The 19,922-nt window shown below is 40.4% G+C and overlaps 2 protein-coding genes across 4 annotated transcripts; both read left to right on the top strand.

The window, feature by feature from the left end:
- The first annotated feature begins 1,089 nt into the window (after nt 1–1,089).
- On the top strand, nt 1,090–7,731 carry m6pr (mannose-6-phosphate receptor (cation dependent)). Its single transcript, XM_047361948.1, has 7 exons — nt 1,090–1,441; nt 2,514–2,686; nt 2,840–3,006; nt 3,198–3,307; nt 3,766–3,896; nt 3,978–4,104; nt 4,638–7,731. The coding sequence occupies exons 1-7, from the start codon at nt 1,436–1,438 to the stop codon at nt 4,758–4,760; spliced, it is 837 nt and encodes a 278-aa protein (XP_047217904.1). The 5' UTR covers nt 1,090–1,435; the 3' UTR covers nt 4,761–7,731.
- A 3,304-nt stretch (nt 7,732–11,035) lies between these two features.
- Nucleotides 11,036–19,768, top strand: phc1 (polyhomeotic homolog 1). 3 transcript variants are annotated; one of them, XM_047361556.1, is made up of 14 exons: nt 11,036–11,191; nt 13,041–13,165; nt 13,278–13,385; nt 13,499–13,564; nt 13,661–13,804; nt 14,528–14,692; nt 14,784–15,527; nt 15,622–15,754; nt 15,848–16,014; nt 16,761–16,824; nt 16,913–17,000; nt 17,275–17,446; nt 17,887–18,124; nt 18,217–19,768. In XM_047361556.1, exons 2-14 carry the CDS (start codon nt 13,049–13,051, stop codon nt 18,366–18,368), a joined length of 2,358 nt encoding a protein of 785 aa, XP_047217512.1. In that variant the 5' UTR covers nt 11,036–11,191; nt 13,041–13,048; the 3' UTR covers nt 18,369–19,768. The 3 variants fall into 3 exon arrangements, with proteins under 3 accessions (XP_047217512.1, XP_047217513.1, XP_047217514.1); XM_047361557.1 differs by having other exon boundaries at nt 11,041–11,191; nt 13,044–13,165; XM_047361558.1 differs by lacking the exons at nt 11,036–11,191; nt 13,041–13,165 and having other exon boundaries at nt 13,312–13,385; nt 13,686–13,804.
- Nucleotides 19,769–19,922: the final 154 nt, after the last annotated feature.

The following is a 19,922-nucleotide window of genomic DNA, read 5'->3' on the forward strand; positions in this document are numbered from 1 at the left end:
GCTGATGCAACTGGAAACAGTAAACTGGCCATACTGGTATCAGTTTTGAAAAGCTTAAAACTAAATTCCCAAGTAGTTACAGACAAACAGCGCCTTGCATAGGTATTCAACACAAGACCTATCTGCTGTGTCCTTTGGTCTTACTGGTGATGTTTGTTCACTAATGTTCACTAACAACCATCCAAGACCATTAAAGAACAGCTGGGTTTATACTGAGATTAAAGAACCAGGGGGACTCTTTTTACCAACTAGGTGATATCTGAAAAGTTTTTTTTTTTTTTTAGTAAAGGCGTCTAAATACAAATGTATGCAACACTTTTAAGATTTATATGTTTGAAAGCCCTCAATCATTTTTCTTCCCCTTCACTATAATGCACCAGTTTGATCTAAATGGGTTCTATGGCATGACAGAGCTACTGATTCCATCAATAGTTGCTACAATGTTAAATGATTTTTTTTTTCTCCAAATCCAAAGAGTTGCAACGTTTCCAATTTGAACTGATATTCAACTGAGTAAACTTCTTTATAAAAATCTAAAACTAAAACAGACCCTCTCTTTAGAATTTACTCATTATAACCAAGGAGATCCAAAAGCAATCTAAGTATGAATTAATCTTCCCTTTAAAAACCTAGACTATGTTTGAGATGCTTTTTGACAATCAGCTATAGACCCTGATAAAGATCTTATAATCAATGTTTAGTAAAGTTATTGGTCTCTAAAATTACTTTGTCTTTACCAGTTTTAGGGATCAGGGTAATTAACCCCTGCTTCAGGCTGGGCACATGTTATCTCTTTTCAATGGATTCCTTCTTTCCAGAAGAACTGATCGTCAGGTCCTGGAGATTTGTTTAACGCCATTTTCATAACAACTACATCCTCTTCTTCAACACTCAGCTCTGAGTCACACAAGTCTTTGCAAAAACACATATCGTAGTGGGACTCTATACCTGGCTACGTGGGAAAAAAAAACTTGAACCACACTTTTTCCGCTTGTGCTTTTTCCACTTCCGCTCACCTGTAGTTCTTCCCATGTCAGCTGACGCGGGTGGTAGAGGACTCCGCCAACGTTGATTGGTCGAGGTCTGGTCGGTCACATGCGCGTGTTTGTGTGTTAGTTTCACTTCCGCATTACGCTGTTGTATGTAGCCTGTTAGCATCTTTAAAAAAAATCACACTTCCACACACCCTGAAAGAAAAACCGTTAACTCTCCTGGACAAAAATAGCAGCGTCGGCTTAGCTTTCTGAAATACACTGAGATTTGATTTATATTGTTTGCAAGACGCAAATGCAGTTCGATGCTAATTAAGTGAACCAGGAAGCGACGTTAGCTCGAGGAAGCTCATTGCAACTTATTCTGGCTACAATTTAAACTGCTACCTCGTATTAAACAGGAAACAAACGGATCTCCCCACTTATTTACAGCAAATAAAGCCATGAAGGTGAGTGGACAGCATTGACTAATGTTTAGACTTTTTAAACGTCGACTTTCTAACGGACGTCTGGCAAAAATAGGTTTGCCATGTGCAGAAAAAACAGACCTGCTGTATGTAGTACGAGTCTGAATGATGACATGGCCTTAAAAGCACATTTGCCTTCACATAATGACGGTTAGGTGGCATGGTGGCGTTAGTTTCAATGACAGTGGTACATATTTAGATTGTTTTTCTGTGTTAATGGTTTGCTGTAATATTGTTTTGTGCAGAATAGACCTGTGTTAAGCGTCTGTTTTAGGTAATCAATACAAAAAATGCTCATTTTGTTTCTGCTTCAAGCAGGATTTGTCTATATGCAGGTGCATCTGAATAAATATAATTGAAAAGTTAGTTAAGTTCCGAAATCCAGTTCAAACATTGCAATCCAAATTCTTTTTTATTGGTAAATTAAGTGCCCAAGACCAATACAAAATCCTAATAATAATACAGAAAGGCTGTGTTATGGCCTGCACAATCATAGACAAGTCTGCTAAGTTGACTGTAAAACCAGGGGTGAGACCACCTAAGCTATAGAACAGTTAGTCTCTACGGGTCGGAGAGGCAGAAGAAAACTGGCTTTTATGTTTTACATGACCTCAATTTAGTTTAATCCTATATTGGGTTGCTTTAGAAGTGCTGTGCAAATAAGGCGGTATGGTATGGAAGTACCTAGTTTAATGACCATGATATCACTGTGCTTGATTGGCCAGCAAACTGTCCCAATCTAGACCCTTTAGGGTATTGTATAGAGGACGATTAGCCACAGAAGACCCAACAGTCCAAATAAACTCGCCTTGCCCTTAATACCATTAACCAGCCCATGCCTGCTGTCATTACATCAATCTTACTCATAAGTTAAACTTTTATTGTACACAAGTAGACCCCACACGTAAATAATAAATAAATGATATAATAGGCATGGGACCACATGAGCATCTGTATGACAATCTTGTGTAAAAATGCCAGTGTCACAGTATTAACATGCCTGTTTATAAATGAATGATGAAAATTCAAGAGTCACTTTTTGTGTCTGATCTAGCTGTACAGAATTCCCAGACAAGGTTGCGTCTTGTTGTGGGCCCTTTTGACCCAGCTGGCGCTGTGTAGAAGCGGTGTGTTCGCCGGGGATGGCACCAAGGCCTGCAAACTGTCCGCTGAAACTCAGTCTGAAAGGGATGTCCTTAATCGGCTAGAACCACTGGCCCACAAGAAGTAAGACTTTGGTACCATCCTGCTCAGCCTCATTGAAGCACCAACGTGTCGATCTTTATAGAATGTATTATCAAACGCCATAGCAATAAGTCCAACTTTGTTGGGTTCAGTGTTTTATCTCACAATAACTTGATTGGATTCTCATGTTGGCAGCTTTACAAAGGAAATCAAAGACAAGGAGGAGAGCTACACATACGTGTTCCAGCTATGTGGAGATGCATGGGGTGTTCCTGGAGCCGGGGTCATTCAATGGGACTCAAAGGCAAAGGAGAAACTCACAGTGATTGGCGTGTATAACTCCACCCAGGCCATTGGAGGCAGTAAGACTGCAGCATATAAGAATTTCCTCTTTATTCAACCTGATTTTAGTCTCTTTTTAAATGTAGCTATATTTGAAATATGAGATCCAATTGCGGAATACCATTGTGTTAAGAGATTAACCATAAACATACGTGTGAATAATCAGAGACACTCGTTGATCTTTGTTTTATCGTTTTTTCTGACTTTCCAGGTGACTGGGTGATGCTGATCTATCGTAATGGTGATGCGTATGACTCCCACTGCAACAACGAAGCCAGAAAGGCCATTATCATGATCTCCTGCAGCGAAAACAAAGATGTGGTAAACAAAAACACTGAGGAGTTGCCTTTCTTATTTATTTATTGTTTATTCTTGGCATTTGAAAAGACATGTTGCATGGTGGCATGTTGTTTCGGGCTTGTTGGGACGAACTTTAATCCACCACTTTCCATTATGTTTTGGGCTTATGAAGACACTAAGAGTTAAATGTAACAGTGACTCAGAACTGTGAGAGTGAAGTGATAAGAAACAAGTACTAACATGCTCTATACACACGTCAGTTTGCTTTCTCTGTAAAATCTAACCCCATTTTTTTTTATTTCCTCAAACTGAAGTTGTATTTTATGCTTCCACTGAACTCTAAATTAAAGGTTGCATTTTGCCGTCATTGCTATTGGACTTTAGCTGCAAGGAAATATTTTTTCTTTAAATGTTTTCCACCTGTGTGAGAGAGAGAGAGAAAGAGCGAACCTTATTTTATCTGGTTGTTTTGTTCCTAGGGTGAGTTGGAAGTGATTCTTGAAGACAGGGAGAGGCAGAATGATTGCTTTTACCTCTTCGAGTTGGACTCCAGTGCAGTGTGTCCTCCTGTTCAATCCCGGCTCAGCGCTGGCTCCATAATACTCATCATGTATGTAAAGATTTCACAATGGCACATAAACCTCGCAGACTGCAATAAGAAATTGTGATTATAGGGTTTTTCTTTTTGCAGCGGTTTCTGCCTTGTGGCTGTTTACCTCTTTGGAGGTTTCCTCTACCAGCGACTCATTGTTGGGGCCAAAGGAATTGAGCAGTTCCCAAATTATGCTTTTTGGGTCGAAGTTGGGAACCTTACAGCGGTAAGATTTATCAAAGTTAGAAAATTACACTCACCCCTTGAGAATCCCGTCACATAGTTCTGTGTATTTTAACGGGGTTTTATAAAATAGACCAAAGGATGGAAAAGGAGTATATGTTTTTTTTCTACATTTTTGACCAGTAATATGGAACTGGTATCTGACTGAGCTTCAGCAAACAGAATGAACAACAATCTCAGTTTGTATTTGTGCAAAGCCCAGAAACATTCCCCATAAAATCTGCAGCTTTAATCCAATTTTTTTATTTCTACAAAAGATTTACTCAAGCAGGAGGGTTGAACGATTATGCATGCAACACTCTTCAGATTTTTCTTATCAAAATCCTTTATCATTTTCACTCCCCTTCACAATGATGTGGTACTTTTTGTTGATCTATTCCATAAAATCCCAAATAAATACACTGAAGCAAAAAGTGAAAGCGTTGAAGGTGTACGAGTACTTTTGCAAGGCAGTGTAAGTAAACATTCACTCATTTTTCTTTAAGATTCAAGGTGAACTTGACTCCCTCTTTACAGGATGGCTGCGACTTTGTGTGCCGCTCAAGAAACCGAGAGGAAGCTCCAGCATACAGAGGAGTGACCACTGATGCTTTAGAGGAAGAGCCGGAAGAGAGAGATGACCACTTACTACCTATGTGACCATAGTATCTCAGAAACATGACAGACGTTCTCATTGTGTGACACGGGTTACGCTTTGAAAGCTTAGATAAAGCTACTGGTGCACACAAGTGTGTTTTCTTTGCCTGGATTAAGTCAGTCCCATGTTGAAACCTTGCTTGTGTTCTAGACTTGTGCCTCCAAGAAGGACGTTTTTTTTCCTGAAAGGCAGAAGGCTTTCCTACTCAAAACATTTCAGCTTTGAGTGTACATCACCCAAAGTACTGATTTACACAACATTAGAAAGAAAAAACAATGACTCTTCCATTGAAATCTGACAGAAACGGGAAGACATTAATTTATGTGTGACTCAAATTCAGTGGTGTATTATTATGTTTCTGCTTAAATGATGACGGTCGTTTTACAATTGCGCAGACAGCACTGAGCTGTTTTCTGCTTTGGTAATGCTTGCTGCAAGCTACACAAGATAAGTGCTCATGCTTGTGTAAACGACTAGTTTGACCGAATTGTGAATGTAACTTTTCAGCTGTAAGTACAGTGGCCGTACATACAGCCTTGCTGCACACATAGAGAGCAGTGCAAAAACCAAAGCTTATGCAAATTTACTAGTGTGTTTTATACTTTATTTTTTCCTCCCCCAAAAGTAGGCCAAAAAGTTTCTACATTAGTTCATATATTTTGTTCATATGTTATTGAAGCTGTCAGGTAAAAGTGACACATTTTGAAACTAAAAGGTCAAACAGGTGTAAAGACTCATTATTGAAATAAAAAACTTTATTGTTTTCCAACTTGGACAATTAAATGGCTTATACAGCACCAACCACAATCATTCTCACCCCTGATAAAGATGTGCTAAAAAAAAACTTCTCCTTTATTACAGTGACATAATCCTAGAAAATCCAGCACTTTATTTGAGTGCATTTATTCAGTTAAGAAATAGTTGTTTTTAACTTATTCACCAGTGGCACAGTGAGGGGTAACCATGAAAGTTTCTGTTGAATAAAAGCAACTGAAGCAATTGTATTAATGTATGCGTTGCTTTTAAAAATTGATAACATTTTATTTAGAAATATATTACTTTCTATTTCCTATGGCTATAAATATAACTCATAAAATGGCTGTGCGAGGATCCATGTTATTTATCTTGTAGCCGCACACAGTCAGGTGATTGATAAGGAAGGTGGAAGAATTTCCAAAGGTCACTCTTGAAGGACTGTGCCACACAGTAGGGTCGAAGGGTCCCTAAGTTTCCTGAACAACCATTAGAAGAGAAAAAGCCTTTTTTGTCCTACCGTCAAAAATATAAACATGGATTTTGCAGATCTTGTAGGGGGACCTTAGCTGGAACTGTTTGTTTTAGTCAGATTAGAGTAAGATTAAACACTCCAGATAGGCTCTAAATAAAATTGGATTAATATTTGGAAAAAACACTTCATGCCCACTATTAAGTTTGGTGATGGAGCTGTGATGCTGTGGGCCTGATATGGTTCAGTTGTACCATTCACCGTATTAGAGTGCATGGTATCATGGACTCTTTGAAATGCAATTGCACTTTCAATAAAAATCTGATGGCTAAAAATAGGCTGTCTCTCGCAGCATTCTCCCAGCAGCAACACAAAGAGGCGCCTACTCAGCACATGGGGGTGCCGACTCCCCATTGTCAGCACATGCAGGAAAGCAAAAAACTTGTTCAGGCCACAACTGACAGATAAGTTATATGTATTCATTTATAAAAAAATTTTTACTTCGAGCATTTTGAACATTACAAGAAAACATAAGAAAAAGAATTGACAGTTGTAAATATATACAACAACCATAATAATAAAAGATTAAAAGAATTAACAAAATTTTAGATTGAAAAGAAGCAGAAGAAAGCTAACTATATATTATCTGGTGCCCCTGCAGCCCCTTGCCTCATGCGGCCATAGGCAAATGCTTATATGACTTGTATCAAAAACTGCCACTGATATTGATGAAGGTTTTGGCCAAAACAACACACAAATGGTCCACCAGATGTAAAATGAACCTTATTCCTTGGCCATCTCAGGTTCTATACCTAAATCTTTTAGAAAACCTGTGGGAGAGTTGAAAAGCTAAAAGAAAGAACAGAGGAATCCTCCCTCTGTATGTGCCAGTTTTGTGAAATGTTAGAAGAGAAGAATTTCAATTGGCAAATTGTACAAAGTATTCACAGCAGGAGTACTGGTGATTTGTTAAAAAATAATCTATAAAGTGAGATTTTCCCCACTTAAATGTAGTTGGATTATTGAAGGCTATTCTGCATTTTTTTATGTGAGATTGTGCTACTGCAATAAAACATGAAGTTATTTTCAGACTTTTTACTGATCTCTATCAGAGGTGACAATAAATGTAGCTGGCACTGTGTATAATTTCCTTCATTGATTTCTGAAAATGTGGTATATTGTGTATTAATGTATTTTCAACTGAATTAACATGAACTTCACCAATGTCCAGAATCCAGTGTTTAAACTCTTTTCTGACTGCTGACTGTAATTGTTAACCTAAACATCAGAAATAGTTGTACATTCACCAAATTTCATTTTCTGTACTCTTGTGTTTGACCGAAACCTTCTAACTGCTGTTTTTGCTTCTATTGTAAAATGTATGCAGTGGCAATGCCAGCAGCTTCTGTACTCCATAATATAATATAGTTGTAAAATGTTAGTTTTGAGGATATCATTCATAAGGTTTTTACAGTTTTTACCTATGTTTAAATACAAACACTGCTGAAGACTAAAGTACAGCATATTTGAATTTGATGACGTTTTTGAGATTTACCACAAAAGTTACTCAGTAATAATAGTGATAACTATAACGTTTTCCTTCTTTATTTTGTCGCAATCACAGAAACGTTTACTTATGTTTGATTATTTTTCTTTGTTCAGTTAATTGTCTCCTGTATTCTCTGATAAAAATGGTTTCACTTGTGTTTAAAGTAAATAAACAATGCATCCAGGTTTGATAACTGTTATATCAAGGTGTAATTTACCTATTATTTTGCATTTTGCTTAAGCTGAACCAGACTTTCTTAAGTTTGTTTTAAAATGGTCATGAGAAGTGCTTCACAAATATGCTACACTACGTCTAATAGTTTCTAAAATGTATAATTTTTTTTTCTTCATTTAGATCACCTAAGTCTGCTCAATGATTTGTCCAAAAAGGAACCTAAATTCAAGTGACAAACTACTGTTGAGTCTAGACAGAATGGATAAGTCCATCCATCTTATCCGGGGTTGGGTCGTGGGGGCCGCAGCCTAAGCAGAGAGACCCAGACTTCCCTCTCCCCAGCCACTTCGACCAGCTTGTCCGGGGGAATCCCAAGGCGTTCCCAGGCCAGCCGAGAAACATAGTCCCAGCGTGTCCTGGGTCTTCCTCTGGGCCTCCTCCTGGTGGGACGTGCCCAGAACACCTCACCAGGGAGGTGTCCTAACCAGATGCCCGAGCCACCTCAACTGGCTCATCTTGACCCGAAGAAGCAGCGGCTCTACTCTGAGTCCCTCCCGGATGACCAAGCTTCTCCCCCTATCTCTAAGGGAGAGCCCAGATACCCTTCAGAGGAAGCTCATTTCAGCCGCTTGTGTCTGGGATCTCGTTCGTTCGGTCATGACCCAAAGATCATGACCATAGATGAGGATAGGAACGTAGATCGACCGGTAAATCGAGAGCTTCACTTTTTGACTCAGCTCTCTCTTCACCACAACAGACCGGTACAGCGCCCGCATCACTGTGGACGCAGCACCAATCTGTATTGATCTCCCGCTCCATTTTTCCCTCATTTGTTAACAAGACCCCAAGATACTTGAACTCCTCCACTTGAGGCAGGACCTCCCCCCGACCCGGAAAAGGCACTCTACCCTTTTCGGGCTCAAGACCTTGGCCTCGGACTTGGAGGCACTGATTCTCATCCCGGGCCTCTTCAACACTCGGCTGCAAACTGCTCCAGTGAGAGCTGTAGATCACGAGCTGATGAAGCCAATAGGACCATCATCTGCAAAAAGCACATCAAAACGGATCCTGTCCACACCTTGGCTGCACCTAGAAATTCTGCCCATAAAGGTTATGAACAGAATCGGTGACAAAGGGCAACCTTGGCGGAGTCCAACCCTCACCGGAAATGAGTCCGACTTACTGCCGGCAATGTGGACCAAGCTCTGACACCAGTCGTACAGGGACCTAACAGCCCGTATCAAAGGGCCTGGTGACTCATACTCCCGGCATACTCCACACAACATTCCCTGAGGGACACGGTCGAACGCCTTCTCCAAGTCCACAAAGCACATGTAGACTGGTTGGGCAAACTCCCATGAACACTCCAGGACCCTGCTGAGGGTGTAGAGCTGGTCCAGTGTTCCACGGCCAGGATGAAAACCACACTGCTCCTCCTGAATCCGAGGTTCGACTATCCGACGGACCCTCTTCTCCAGAACCCTAGAATAGACCTTACCAGGAATGGATAAGTCTGCAAAGAAATTGTATCTTGTGGTACTTTCTAACAGCAACCTTACACAAAATTCCCTTTTCTTTATTTGCATCTTTAAATTTGAATGATTTATCAGTTTGATGGGCACAAAATTGTATAGTTACATCTACTAAAAGTGCTATTACCCAATATGCATTTGTTAGTTTCTCCATTAAGTCCTTGCATTGAAAGTATGACTTTCAGGTACTGTTTATCTGGCCTAGATATTCTTAGGTTCTGCCTCTTGTTCTTTCATCCAATGGTCCCATTTCCTCAGATTTCTTTTTAACGACACACACTGCACACTATGCTAACATATATCATGATCAACAAGGCCTGTGCTTGAAATGAGTGAAAAGAGCTCTACATTTCTAAATCCACTGTTTTATAGTCCAGAAATCCTGGAGAAACTTTGATCAAGACCAATTTAAAAGGTTAAAAAGTAGTTTGGTTCATTTGAAGTAAAATATAATAAAATGTGTGAAAACTCCACATTTGCAAGTAATGTGTGTTTTTCTTTAATCAGTACAACTGATTAGTCATAAAACTTATTGTTTGTTCTCCTGTTCTACTAGAGTATTAATCCAAATGTGTTTTGGGGTGTGGCTTACAGTACAGACCTAAGTGAGCTTACCATTACAAATCTGATTGGACCTTACATTAACTGTTTATCTTCCCCAGTGATAACCTCTAATACTCCTTTCACACCATACCTTTTGATTTTAAATTTCTTATATTAATATACTGAATCAAAGTGTGCTTTGTTGCACTCCTGTTTTTATAAGCAACTCTATTTCAAGTTGCCATTACTAATATATTCAAACTTCCTTATTTTTTAACTGGGTAGGCATCCCAAAGGGACATCATGGTCAACAGAGAAGGAACTGGTACTTTAGACAGTATGGTCCTGCTTATAAATGAAATCCCCATTTCTATAAAGCTTGTCAGCAAAGAGAAGCATGAATTACTCTAAAGTTTTCTGGTAGATGGCTGAGCTGATTTTGCACTTGAGAAAGCACAGTGGACTAAAACTAGCAGATGACATGGTTGCTCAGATCATCACTGACTGTGTAAACTTTGCACTGGAACTAAAGCAACTTGGATTGTTTTTCCCTCCAGTTTTACTCCAGAATCTGAGACCTTGATATTAAAATGAAGTGCAGAAGGACTTTGGACCTTAGTGCAGCTGAGCAGTCCCTTTCCATGTCAGCCTTCGCAAGATGCTGCTTATGTTGTCGCAGGGTTAGGATTGGCTTAACACAAAATGTCACAGTGTGTGGTGGCTCTTGAGGCACTGACTCCTCCATTTAATTTTCCACTCTGTCAACAGACAGATAACGCAAGATTTATGATTTGAATACACTTCTTTATTGGTGCTATGTAATATTTTAATAATATAAGAAGTTTGTGTTTTCTTTAAACTGAACTACCAATATACATTAACTTTTCAATAACATCCATTTTTGAGACGCACTTATAGTCTATTAAAAACTGTCTTGCCATAATGTTTGTGACCGGGAGGGGTCACTATTGAGCATTTAAAGCCTCAAAAAATTATAAATTTTCCCAAACAGTCCAACGTTTTCCTGCTTTATATGGTGGTCATTAGTAGTTTATTTTTTAGTCTACATTCTCAGATAAAACACGTTAATCAATGAGTTTCTTGTGCTCTAAAAAAAAACACTATTTACTCCCGCCAACAACTTAAATAGGTCCTGCCTCTATGAGCTCTCCGTCACCTCCCTCAATGTCTCCTGTCCATTCACAGGCCAGCTGCGCCACAGCGCCACCTAGGGACCCTCCAGTGTAAAAACAGAAGGAAAAAAAAAGAGGGGCAGGGGGCGGGGTTTCACTGCAGGCAAAAACCCTCTAAGACTCACTCGTTGTTCCCAGTAAAAAACAAACAAACAAAAACCAACACCACTGTGATCAGTTTATATTCTGTGACAAGGACAGACAAGATTCAGGAGAGGTAAGGACTTGAATAAACTAGAAGTTACAGAGCAGTTGGAGTGTTGGAAGGGCTACAGTTGCCACCTTCTCTGCCTGTTGAAAGCAGCTAACATTGCTAACTGGTTAGCATATGTGTAAATACTAGTTAACGCCAAATAATTTCTTGAGTTGTAAATGTCTTCAAGTGTTTGCACCCAAGGACACTGTTTCTAACATTAGGATGCTTTCACAACTTGTATCCCAATTTAAACTTTTTAAATCAATGTATATAACTGAGTGGAAGAGTAATAACTAAGTAGCAAGAGTTAGCCACCGATGGATGAATAGCTTGGTTTATCGGGATCTTATGATGTTGTCTTGTGTTTTTATTTTGCTCATATCCACCTATCCTTGTTTGGGTGTTTTGCTTATGAAAACACTATAATGTCAGTTGCTGTTCAGTTACTTTGATCTGGCTGTGGCGCTGAAAACGCCCATATTTACACCTTTGTTCTCTGCCTCAGGAGATGAAATAAAGAATAACACACAGCACTTCTGTTCAAAATATAATTTACTTAACCATAGAGACGCTAGATTTTTTTTTATGTCATTAAAATACAATTGTTACGATGAATCTATAAGTTAATGTCCTGGGTTTAACCTACACAGCCTTGAAAGGGTGGAAAAGTTAGGAATTAGATTTTTTGTGTTCTCCAGGTCTTGATAAAAGCGGACAAATAATAAATTATAGGAAAATACAACCGTTTCTAGGCTCGGTTTTATTTGACATTTTCCAAAATATTAGAATCGATATTTCAGTACACTGTTTAAACAACCAAACTGCTTATTGAGTTTATATGGTAGATGGAGATGGTAATTTGGCGTTGATTGGGAACTGGCGTCAGTATGTGCCAAGGATTTAAAAGGTTTTAAAAGCCTCATAAGCTCAAGAAAATTCAACCATAACCTTTTACTGCTTTAAAGTCCTTGTATTGAGGTATTAGAGAAAGTTCTGGAGTGGCCACAGTTTTCATTCTGCTTAGAGTGAAGAGTAGAGCAACGCTCCCCTCCCCCATGATTACTGAGTACTGCTGCTCAGCTGGCTAAAAGAGGGCACCTCTCAAAAGAAAATTTAGCTTTGTGCGTCTTTGTACATTCCATTGTCTACGTTCAGTAAATACTTACGCCTAAGTCTCTGATTAGTCAATCTGCTTCTGATTGGTCAAGGGACTGATCTGCATACTTTTTTACTGTGTGTTTGTAAAAATATTGTGTTTGTACAGTTTGCCTTGCTGCTGCTTGTTGGCCAGGTCACCACTGAATATGAGAATTAATTTTCAACCCACTTAATGTGGTTAAATAAATCAAATGTTGTGCTACCCCTTCCCAAGCTGGTGCTATGCACTGCCAATCAGCTGATCAAAAGAAGGTTCATACACGTTTTGCAATACACGAACATCGGGCTTTTTGGACATATTTCTGGTTGTGAATAACAACCACCCATCACTCTTATTAAGCCAGGCCCGTTTTAAATCTGCACTTGAGAAACTATGTGCTGTTTATAATGGGTCTGTTTAGCCGCCAACTGCAGGCTGCACCTGAGTAGACTAATAAAACCACTAATGTCACTAATGCTTGTTATTCTTGTGCTACTTCATGATTAGCATAAAAGCAAGGATCTTTCAATCTCCACGCAACAACCACATCTAAATTAAGTGGGTCTATACAATAAATGTGTGGGAACCATTTATGTTATTTATTGTTTTGCCTTTAAAACAAGGCGTCTTGGTAATTTAGTTACAGTTTTAATGTATATATAGATAGAAACTATTGTGGGAATGGCAGATACATTTTGTGATCCCTTACAATCCTAATTTTTTTGTTTCTAGCAGCAAATATGGATTCAGGTGAAGACCAAAACGCAAGCAGCACAAATGGAAACCCTCAAACGACTGGGAACACGCGGGCACCCCAGATAGCCCGCATGTCGTTGTATGAAAGACAAGCTGTACAGGTGAGGGATTGTGTTTATTAATTTGTGTCTCAAAGTGCATACTGTTATTTAAATGAACCCTTTTAATTCATCCTCAAGAAATATATGTAAATATGTTGTTTTGTTTGTCTAGGCTCTCCAAGCTCTGCAAAGACAGCCTAATGCAGCCCAATACTTCCAGCAGCTCATGCTGCAGCAGCAGATCAATACTGCCCAACTGCAAAACTTTGCAGTGCAACAGGTAATTATTACAGGAAAACATATCCTGTGCAATTATATTGTAATTAGTAGTAGAACTTTAAAAGTTGTTTTAAATTTTTACTCACTTAGCCTTAATTTCACTTTTTACACCAGGCCACGCTTGCAGCTAGTCGCCAGTCCAATACTCCAAGTAACAGCATGTCACAGGCTTCCACCACTGTAAGTTTATTTGTTGAGTTTTACATTACCTTCTATAGGTCTTATAAGCAGGTTTTAGGAGTTTTTAGAAACATTTAATTTCTATGTTTACTGCAGGTCAATTTAAGCACTACATCTGCAGGTGGGACCATGAGCAGTCCTCGTCCACACGGCCCGGCTACCTCCGCAACGACAACAGCTCTCAACCAGTCAGTGCTGTTGGGTGGAAACTCTGCGGGACAGGGCCAGATGTATCTTAGGGTGAGTTTAAAATACTCACATTTGTTACAGATAACTAGATTAATGTGTTCTATGTTTATTTCATTTTTAAGGGAGAGCTAAACCTCCCTCTGAAGCATCATTTTCTTCTTTAGGCCCTCAGCTGTGGACCTGCCTTCCTGAAGACTCGAGGGCAGCTGAGCAATTGAATGTTTTTAAAAGTAAACTAAAGATTTATCAATTCAGTTTGGCTTTCAGTTTAAGTCAAAATATTTCAATATTTTTATTTTTATATTTGGTATCTATATTATGGGCATGGGTTGGTATGTGATTCTCATGGTGTTGTTACCTTGATCAAAAGAGATACCACAGTTATGCAGTATCATGGTATTTAAACAAAAATAAGGCAAAAATTTATAATATGATATAATTGCTTTTATATCAAACAGAAATTTGTAGCCCTCTTTCAGGCAGCTGACCAGCGGTGTGCAGCAACAGGTGGGGGAGGGGCAGTATTGTGTTACTCTATGGTTTAAAAAGCCGGGGAAAACTAGTCACTCCAGCGCTTTCCTCTGGCATCTCATCAAAATTAATCCTTAGGAGCAGGGTGATGTAAAATTTCAGCGGTGTTCAAAACCTTAGGATACGGTAAACCAAAACCATGATTATAAAAACAGCCCTAAGCAGTTTTTTACTGGAAGTGCTCCATCATGTGGTGGAAAGGCATTTCCAAAGATTTGAACACGTCTTGTCATCTTTGTGTAGGTGAACCGCTCTTTGAGGGCACCGCTTGCCTCTCAGCTCATCTTCATGCCTGGTGGGACGACAGCCGCTGTAGCAACGGTCGCTCAGACGCAAACACAACCCCAACAGCAGCAACAGCATGATGCTGCATCCACCACTACAAGTGCCCAGTCTGACAACGATCAGGTCTGATCTATTTAAAGATAAGTCTGAGGTGTTATAGCTAAAAAAAAAATACTCTGTTTCACCACTAATTTCTTGTTTCTCTGTCTCCCAGGTGCAGAATCTGGCTCTACACTGTGCCTCTAACACCAAAGCAGTTGCTGTAAAGGCTGAGAATGTAGAGAGGAAGGATGCCGGCAGTTTTCAGCAGCAACAGAATTTCTGTCCGACAGCTCAGCAGCAGCAAGTGCAGCTACAGCAGCGCCAACAGATGACTAAAGCCAGCTTTAATCAACCATCTGCCTCCAGCTCCCTGACTGTGAAGACTGGGAACCAGGCTGCCATGACTGTCACTCCTGCAGCCTCTGTAGCCCCGTCCTCCTCTTCCTCATCCCCCGCATTACCTCTGTCTCAACTCCTCCTGTCCCCCTCTGCTGCCCCCGTTATCCTGGTGCCCACCTCAAACGTCACTACCTCCACCCAAGGCTACCCAATCGGTTCTGTGGCACCGAAGGCCAATATGAACCCACAGACCCTTGTGGTGCAGCCCCTTCAACAGGTAAATGCTAACGTGGAAAAGGGCCCTGTCCCGATACAGCCCAAGACGGCTCAGGGACACCGCTTACCCCTACAGCTGTCCCCTCGGCAGCCACCTCCCATTCTCCCAGCACCACCAAACAACAATCAGCTCAACGCGGGGGGTCATAACCCTCCACACATCCCGGTCCAGCTGGTGGGAGCCAGGCAGGGGTTGGCAGGAAATTCACAAGCTGTGGCCTTGGCTCAGGCACGGAGCACCGCAGCTCAGGAGAGTCCATCTGGTGTGGCTGTTAGTTCACTCCCCAGCGGTACTGCTATGGTAAGACCAGGATGTACCGGGATGAACTAAGCTTTGTGTTATAAAAAAGTGAAAACTCCTGTCCCACGATGCACTTTTTTCCACATGCTTTCAGACAAAGCCAACCGCTGGCTCTCTCAAGAGAAAATCTGACAGTGACGCACCAAATGAGATGTCAGAAACATCAGATTCTGCCCCAATGAAAGATTCTGCTCCTCCTTTATCTCCTGCCCCCACAAAGGACTCGGGTAACTCATTTTGGCCGCTCGGAATTATTAATAAGTGAATTTACGAGCCACTAATTTTATTCTTTCGTCTTTATATCTTTCATTTCTCCTCAGCTCTTCCTGTAGATACGGCATTCTCCTCTCCCCCAACCCTGTCCTTGCCTCTGCCCTTGTCCAGAGTCGGCCATGGGGACAAAGTTCCTCAGGCGGTGGTCAAACCTCAGGTTCTCACTCATCTCATCGAGGGCTTTGTTATTCAAGAGGGAGCTGAGCCCTTCCCTGTAAGTGCACTGTGCCACTACATTTAAACGTATCTGAAATCTTGATCATAATGAAAGGTACAGCTTTCTCATGCATTGTGGAAAATTATGCACAGTGATTTCAGTATTTTTCTGGTCTGAATAAGTAGGGAAATTCAATGAGTGTGGAACAAATCTTTGTATTTTATTTCATACCCTATTATCTAAATATTGTGTCCTTCTTTCTATCCTTCCTTCTTTGTGTCCTATCTTCATTCCAGTTTTACTTTCTTTTTTCCTGTCTTCCATCCTTCCTCCCTTATGTCATTACTTCTGTCCTTCCTTTCTTCCTTCCTGTTGTCCTTTTCTTTCATTCTTCCACATTTTCTTCCCTCCTTTCTTGTGTCCTTCCTTCATCCCTCAGGTCCTTCCTTTATTTTTGTTCTTACTTCCTTGTGTCTTCTGTTTGTTGCTTTCTTCTATGCTTTCTTCACTGTTTCCTTGCTTCCTTATGTTCTTCTGTCTTTCATTTCTCCCTCCCTCATGTTGTATCATCTTTCCTTCTTTGCTTTTATCCGTGTTTCCCTCTTTCTTTTTTACCTTCTTTCTTTCCGATATTCAAATCCTGACCACTGTAGAAATGTCAGTGCCATTAATTAACGTTTATATTTTATATTTTAAAATGAACGTAAAGGACTGAAAACTCTGAAAAGTCTGGAGTTTTTAGATGAAATGCATGTAAGGACCCTGGAAGTAGCTTTCTTGTGAGCTTGTCTGTGGTTTTGCAGGTTGCTGGACTCCTCAAAGACAGAGATTTTGCCCTGGTTGGCCGCACAGAGAACGGTCCTCCATGTAAGTAAAGATTTATTTATTTACGCAGGTTTTTTTTCTCCTTTTTTTTTTGGTTGATGCCCTCAAAGGTTTTTTCTGTTTCTCACAGTGCTGAAATGTGAATATTGTGGATGCTTTGCTCCAGCCAGCCAGTTCAGGGGATCAAAGAGGTTCTGTTCAAATACTTGTGCTAAGAGGTACAGTTTCAGGCAAATACTGTTAGACTGCCTTGCAGAAATGTTCACACCCTCTTGAACCTTTTCACACTGCGACATTTCAACCACAAACTCCAACATAAAGGTGTGCATAATTTGGGAAGTGGTTTATCCTTTCCAAATTACACTCTGATGCGTCAAGCTAAAGGTTGTAATAATTTATGCACTACTTGCTGTTACATTATATGATCTATGATGTGTGTTAGCTCAGAGCAGTAAAAGGAACCTGTTACACACTGACCCTCTCGACTTTCAGGTATAACGTAAGCTGCAGCCAGCACTACAAGTCCAGCAGAGGGAGAAGTGGTGGAGGGCCACCACAACCTTCAAACCCTACTGAGAACTCTGCTAAACGCAGAGGTCCTTCTCGAAGGGGCAGTTCAGTTAACACCTACAGTAAAGTATCAAGCAAGCACCTTTCTCTCAAGGTGAGATCTGTTGTTTCAAAGAGGGAGGTGGCTGGCATTCTGTTTTTGTTGCTTTCTCCTTATAATAAATCTTACTGCTCTCCTTGCAAACAAACAAGCCAAGTATTTTTTGTACTACTTTTATATAAAACTTGAGTCAAACCAGATCTAAGTCAGGTCATGAAGCATTAGAAGCTCTTTCTGTTACCTAATGTTACACTACAGAAGACTTGAATCCTGGGATTAGGTTTTTTGCCAGAAGGATTGTTAAAACCTGATCATTTTCAGTCACTACTGTCTATTTACATTACATATTATTCTACCTAAATTAAAATCAAAAGTTGGAAACCTGACAGAAAGGTCTTTAAAAAGTTGGAACATTTGACATGTGTGAACATATCAAGAAACATTGTGTTTAGTTTATAACGCAGTGTTTTTACTCTCTGCTATCTTCATCATAGTGTCACTCTGAGTCCAGTCGCTCAGAAGAAGTGTCCAGCGAGGGGGAGGAAGAGGAGGATGATTCCTCCTCGCTGTCCAGAAGCTCCTCGCGTTCCCGCTCCAGAGCTGAGCACAGCGCTCCTCCCTCTGACAGCTCGGCACCTGGAAACCTCCCAATCGAAGGCGCTAACTTCCTCTCTGCGACTCCAGCTCAGTGGAGCGTGGAAGAAGTCTGCAAGTTCATCTCCTCGCTTCAAGGTTGGCAGCCAGATTGCTGTTCGTTTCAGATTGCTTAAATATGTTCTGGTCGTCTGTACTGACCCGTCTCGTTGACTTCCTGCTGGGTTTAGGTTGCGAGGAGCTGGCTGCTCAGTTTCTCTCACAGGAAATAGACGGGCAAGCTCTGCTGCTGCTGCGAGAGGACCATCTAATCTCCACCATGAACATTAAACTCGGTCCGGCTCTGAAGATCTGTGCCTCAATCAACAGTCTGCGCGAGTGATGGCTGTTTTCTCATTTCTGATGTCTCATAGGAATCAACACTTGGACTTGAACTTCTTGGAGATTGTGTGGATGGTTCTTTTTACACAGTTGTGGCGCTATCCATCTGAATCCATATCGATCCATCTGGTGCTTTCAGATCACACAACCGTTTTCACAGTTCATATAATCCTTTAGTCCAGTTCCTGCTCTTTGCTGTTTTTCTTGGTTTAGGGTGGGATCTTTCTTAACAACCCAGGAGTGACATGAAGGGATGTGACTGATTCAGTTAAAAGGTTGCGTTGATTGGCTCAGCCACAGCCAGTTTGTTCTCAGTACTTCCTAAAACCCTTAAAGAACTTCTAGAACACCTACAGTCCCCTGCAAAAGTTTTCTCAGCCCTTGTACTTTTCCATATTTTGTCAAATTACAACCACAAACGTCAATGTGTTTTATTGGGATTTTATGTCAACCAACAGAGTAAAACACAAAGGTGCGACCTGCATTTGTACTCAAACCCTCAAGCTAATACTTCATAAAGCCACCTTTTGCTTCAATCACAGCAGCTTTTTGGTTATTCTCAACCAGCTTTGTCCTCTGTGGGGGATGCTGCCACCACCATGTTTCATCATGGAGATGGCCATGTATCCTTTTCCTTCAACTCTCCATTTCTGCTCTTCTTCACATTGGCCTGTCACCCAAAATCCCAATGAAATACATTGGAAGGTTGTACTTGTAATGTGACAGAATGTGAAAAAAGTGCAAGGGGTGTGATTACTTTTTCTTTCTCGAGGCACTGTAAATGATACATGGAGATAGACAGTATTCTTTCTGGACTCTGAAGGTGCAGACTTATGTGTACTGGTATGTGTAAGACGTTAATATCACAAACTGAAATGTTCCTGTCATAGTGTTTGTCTTTTTCTTTGTGTTTGTCTGAAAATAGACATATGGTACGTAGACTCCTCAAAAACTGCAAATGCCGCTGCCTGTAAGGTCTTCCTGCTTAAACATTTCACCTCCTGGACACAAAAAAGGCCTGCGAACAGTATTTTTAAAAGATGATTTAGTCTTCAGGTTGTCTGCAACAGTTACTTTTATATATGTTTAGCCTTTTGTTGTATTCTCCTTATGTTTTTGTCATAGTTGTCAAACCCAGGCTTCAATCACATCACAGACAATGACACTCAAAAAGCCTGGTGTTTCACTAGTTTTTTTTTATAGTAATGAAGAGTTTAGTTTTGTATTTTCTCATTTTTATAGTACAATCAGAATTATTTTTTCATGGAAACAATATAGTTGTAGAAGCTTTAATAAAGTACCTAAAAAGATAGGTACTCCTCATTGCTCTGGTCTCTCAAGGGCTAAATGGAAGTGCTCTCTGAACATGTATGCAGTACTATCAATAAACATTACACCTTACTGGGCTGGGGTATGTGATTTAGTGGTCACAGGTTCATTTCACCCTCATGATAATTCACATTGTGATTCACATTTGAGTTTATGTAAACAGTCTGAGTTTAGTTCTTGCTCCAGACGTCCATATGACCCTTCCTGCTTGGGTAAACCTCGATAC

Source organism: Girardinichthys multiradiatus, chromosome 3 (genome assembly GCF_021462225.1).
Source record: "Girardinichthys multiradiatus isolate DD_20200921_A chromosome 3, DD_fGirMul_XY1, whole genome shotgun sequence".
NCBI lineage: Eukaryota > Metazoa > Chordata > Actinopteri > Cyprinodontiformes > Goodeidae > Girardinichthys > Girardinichthys multiradiatus.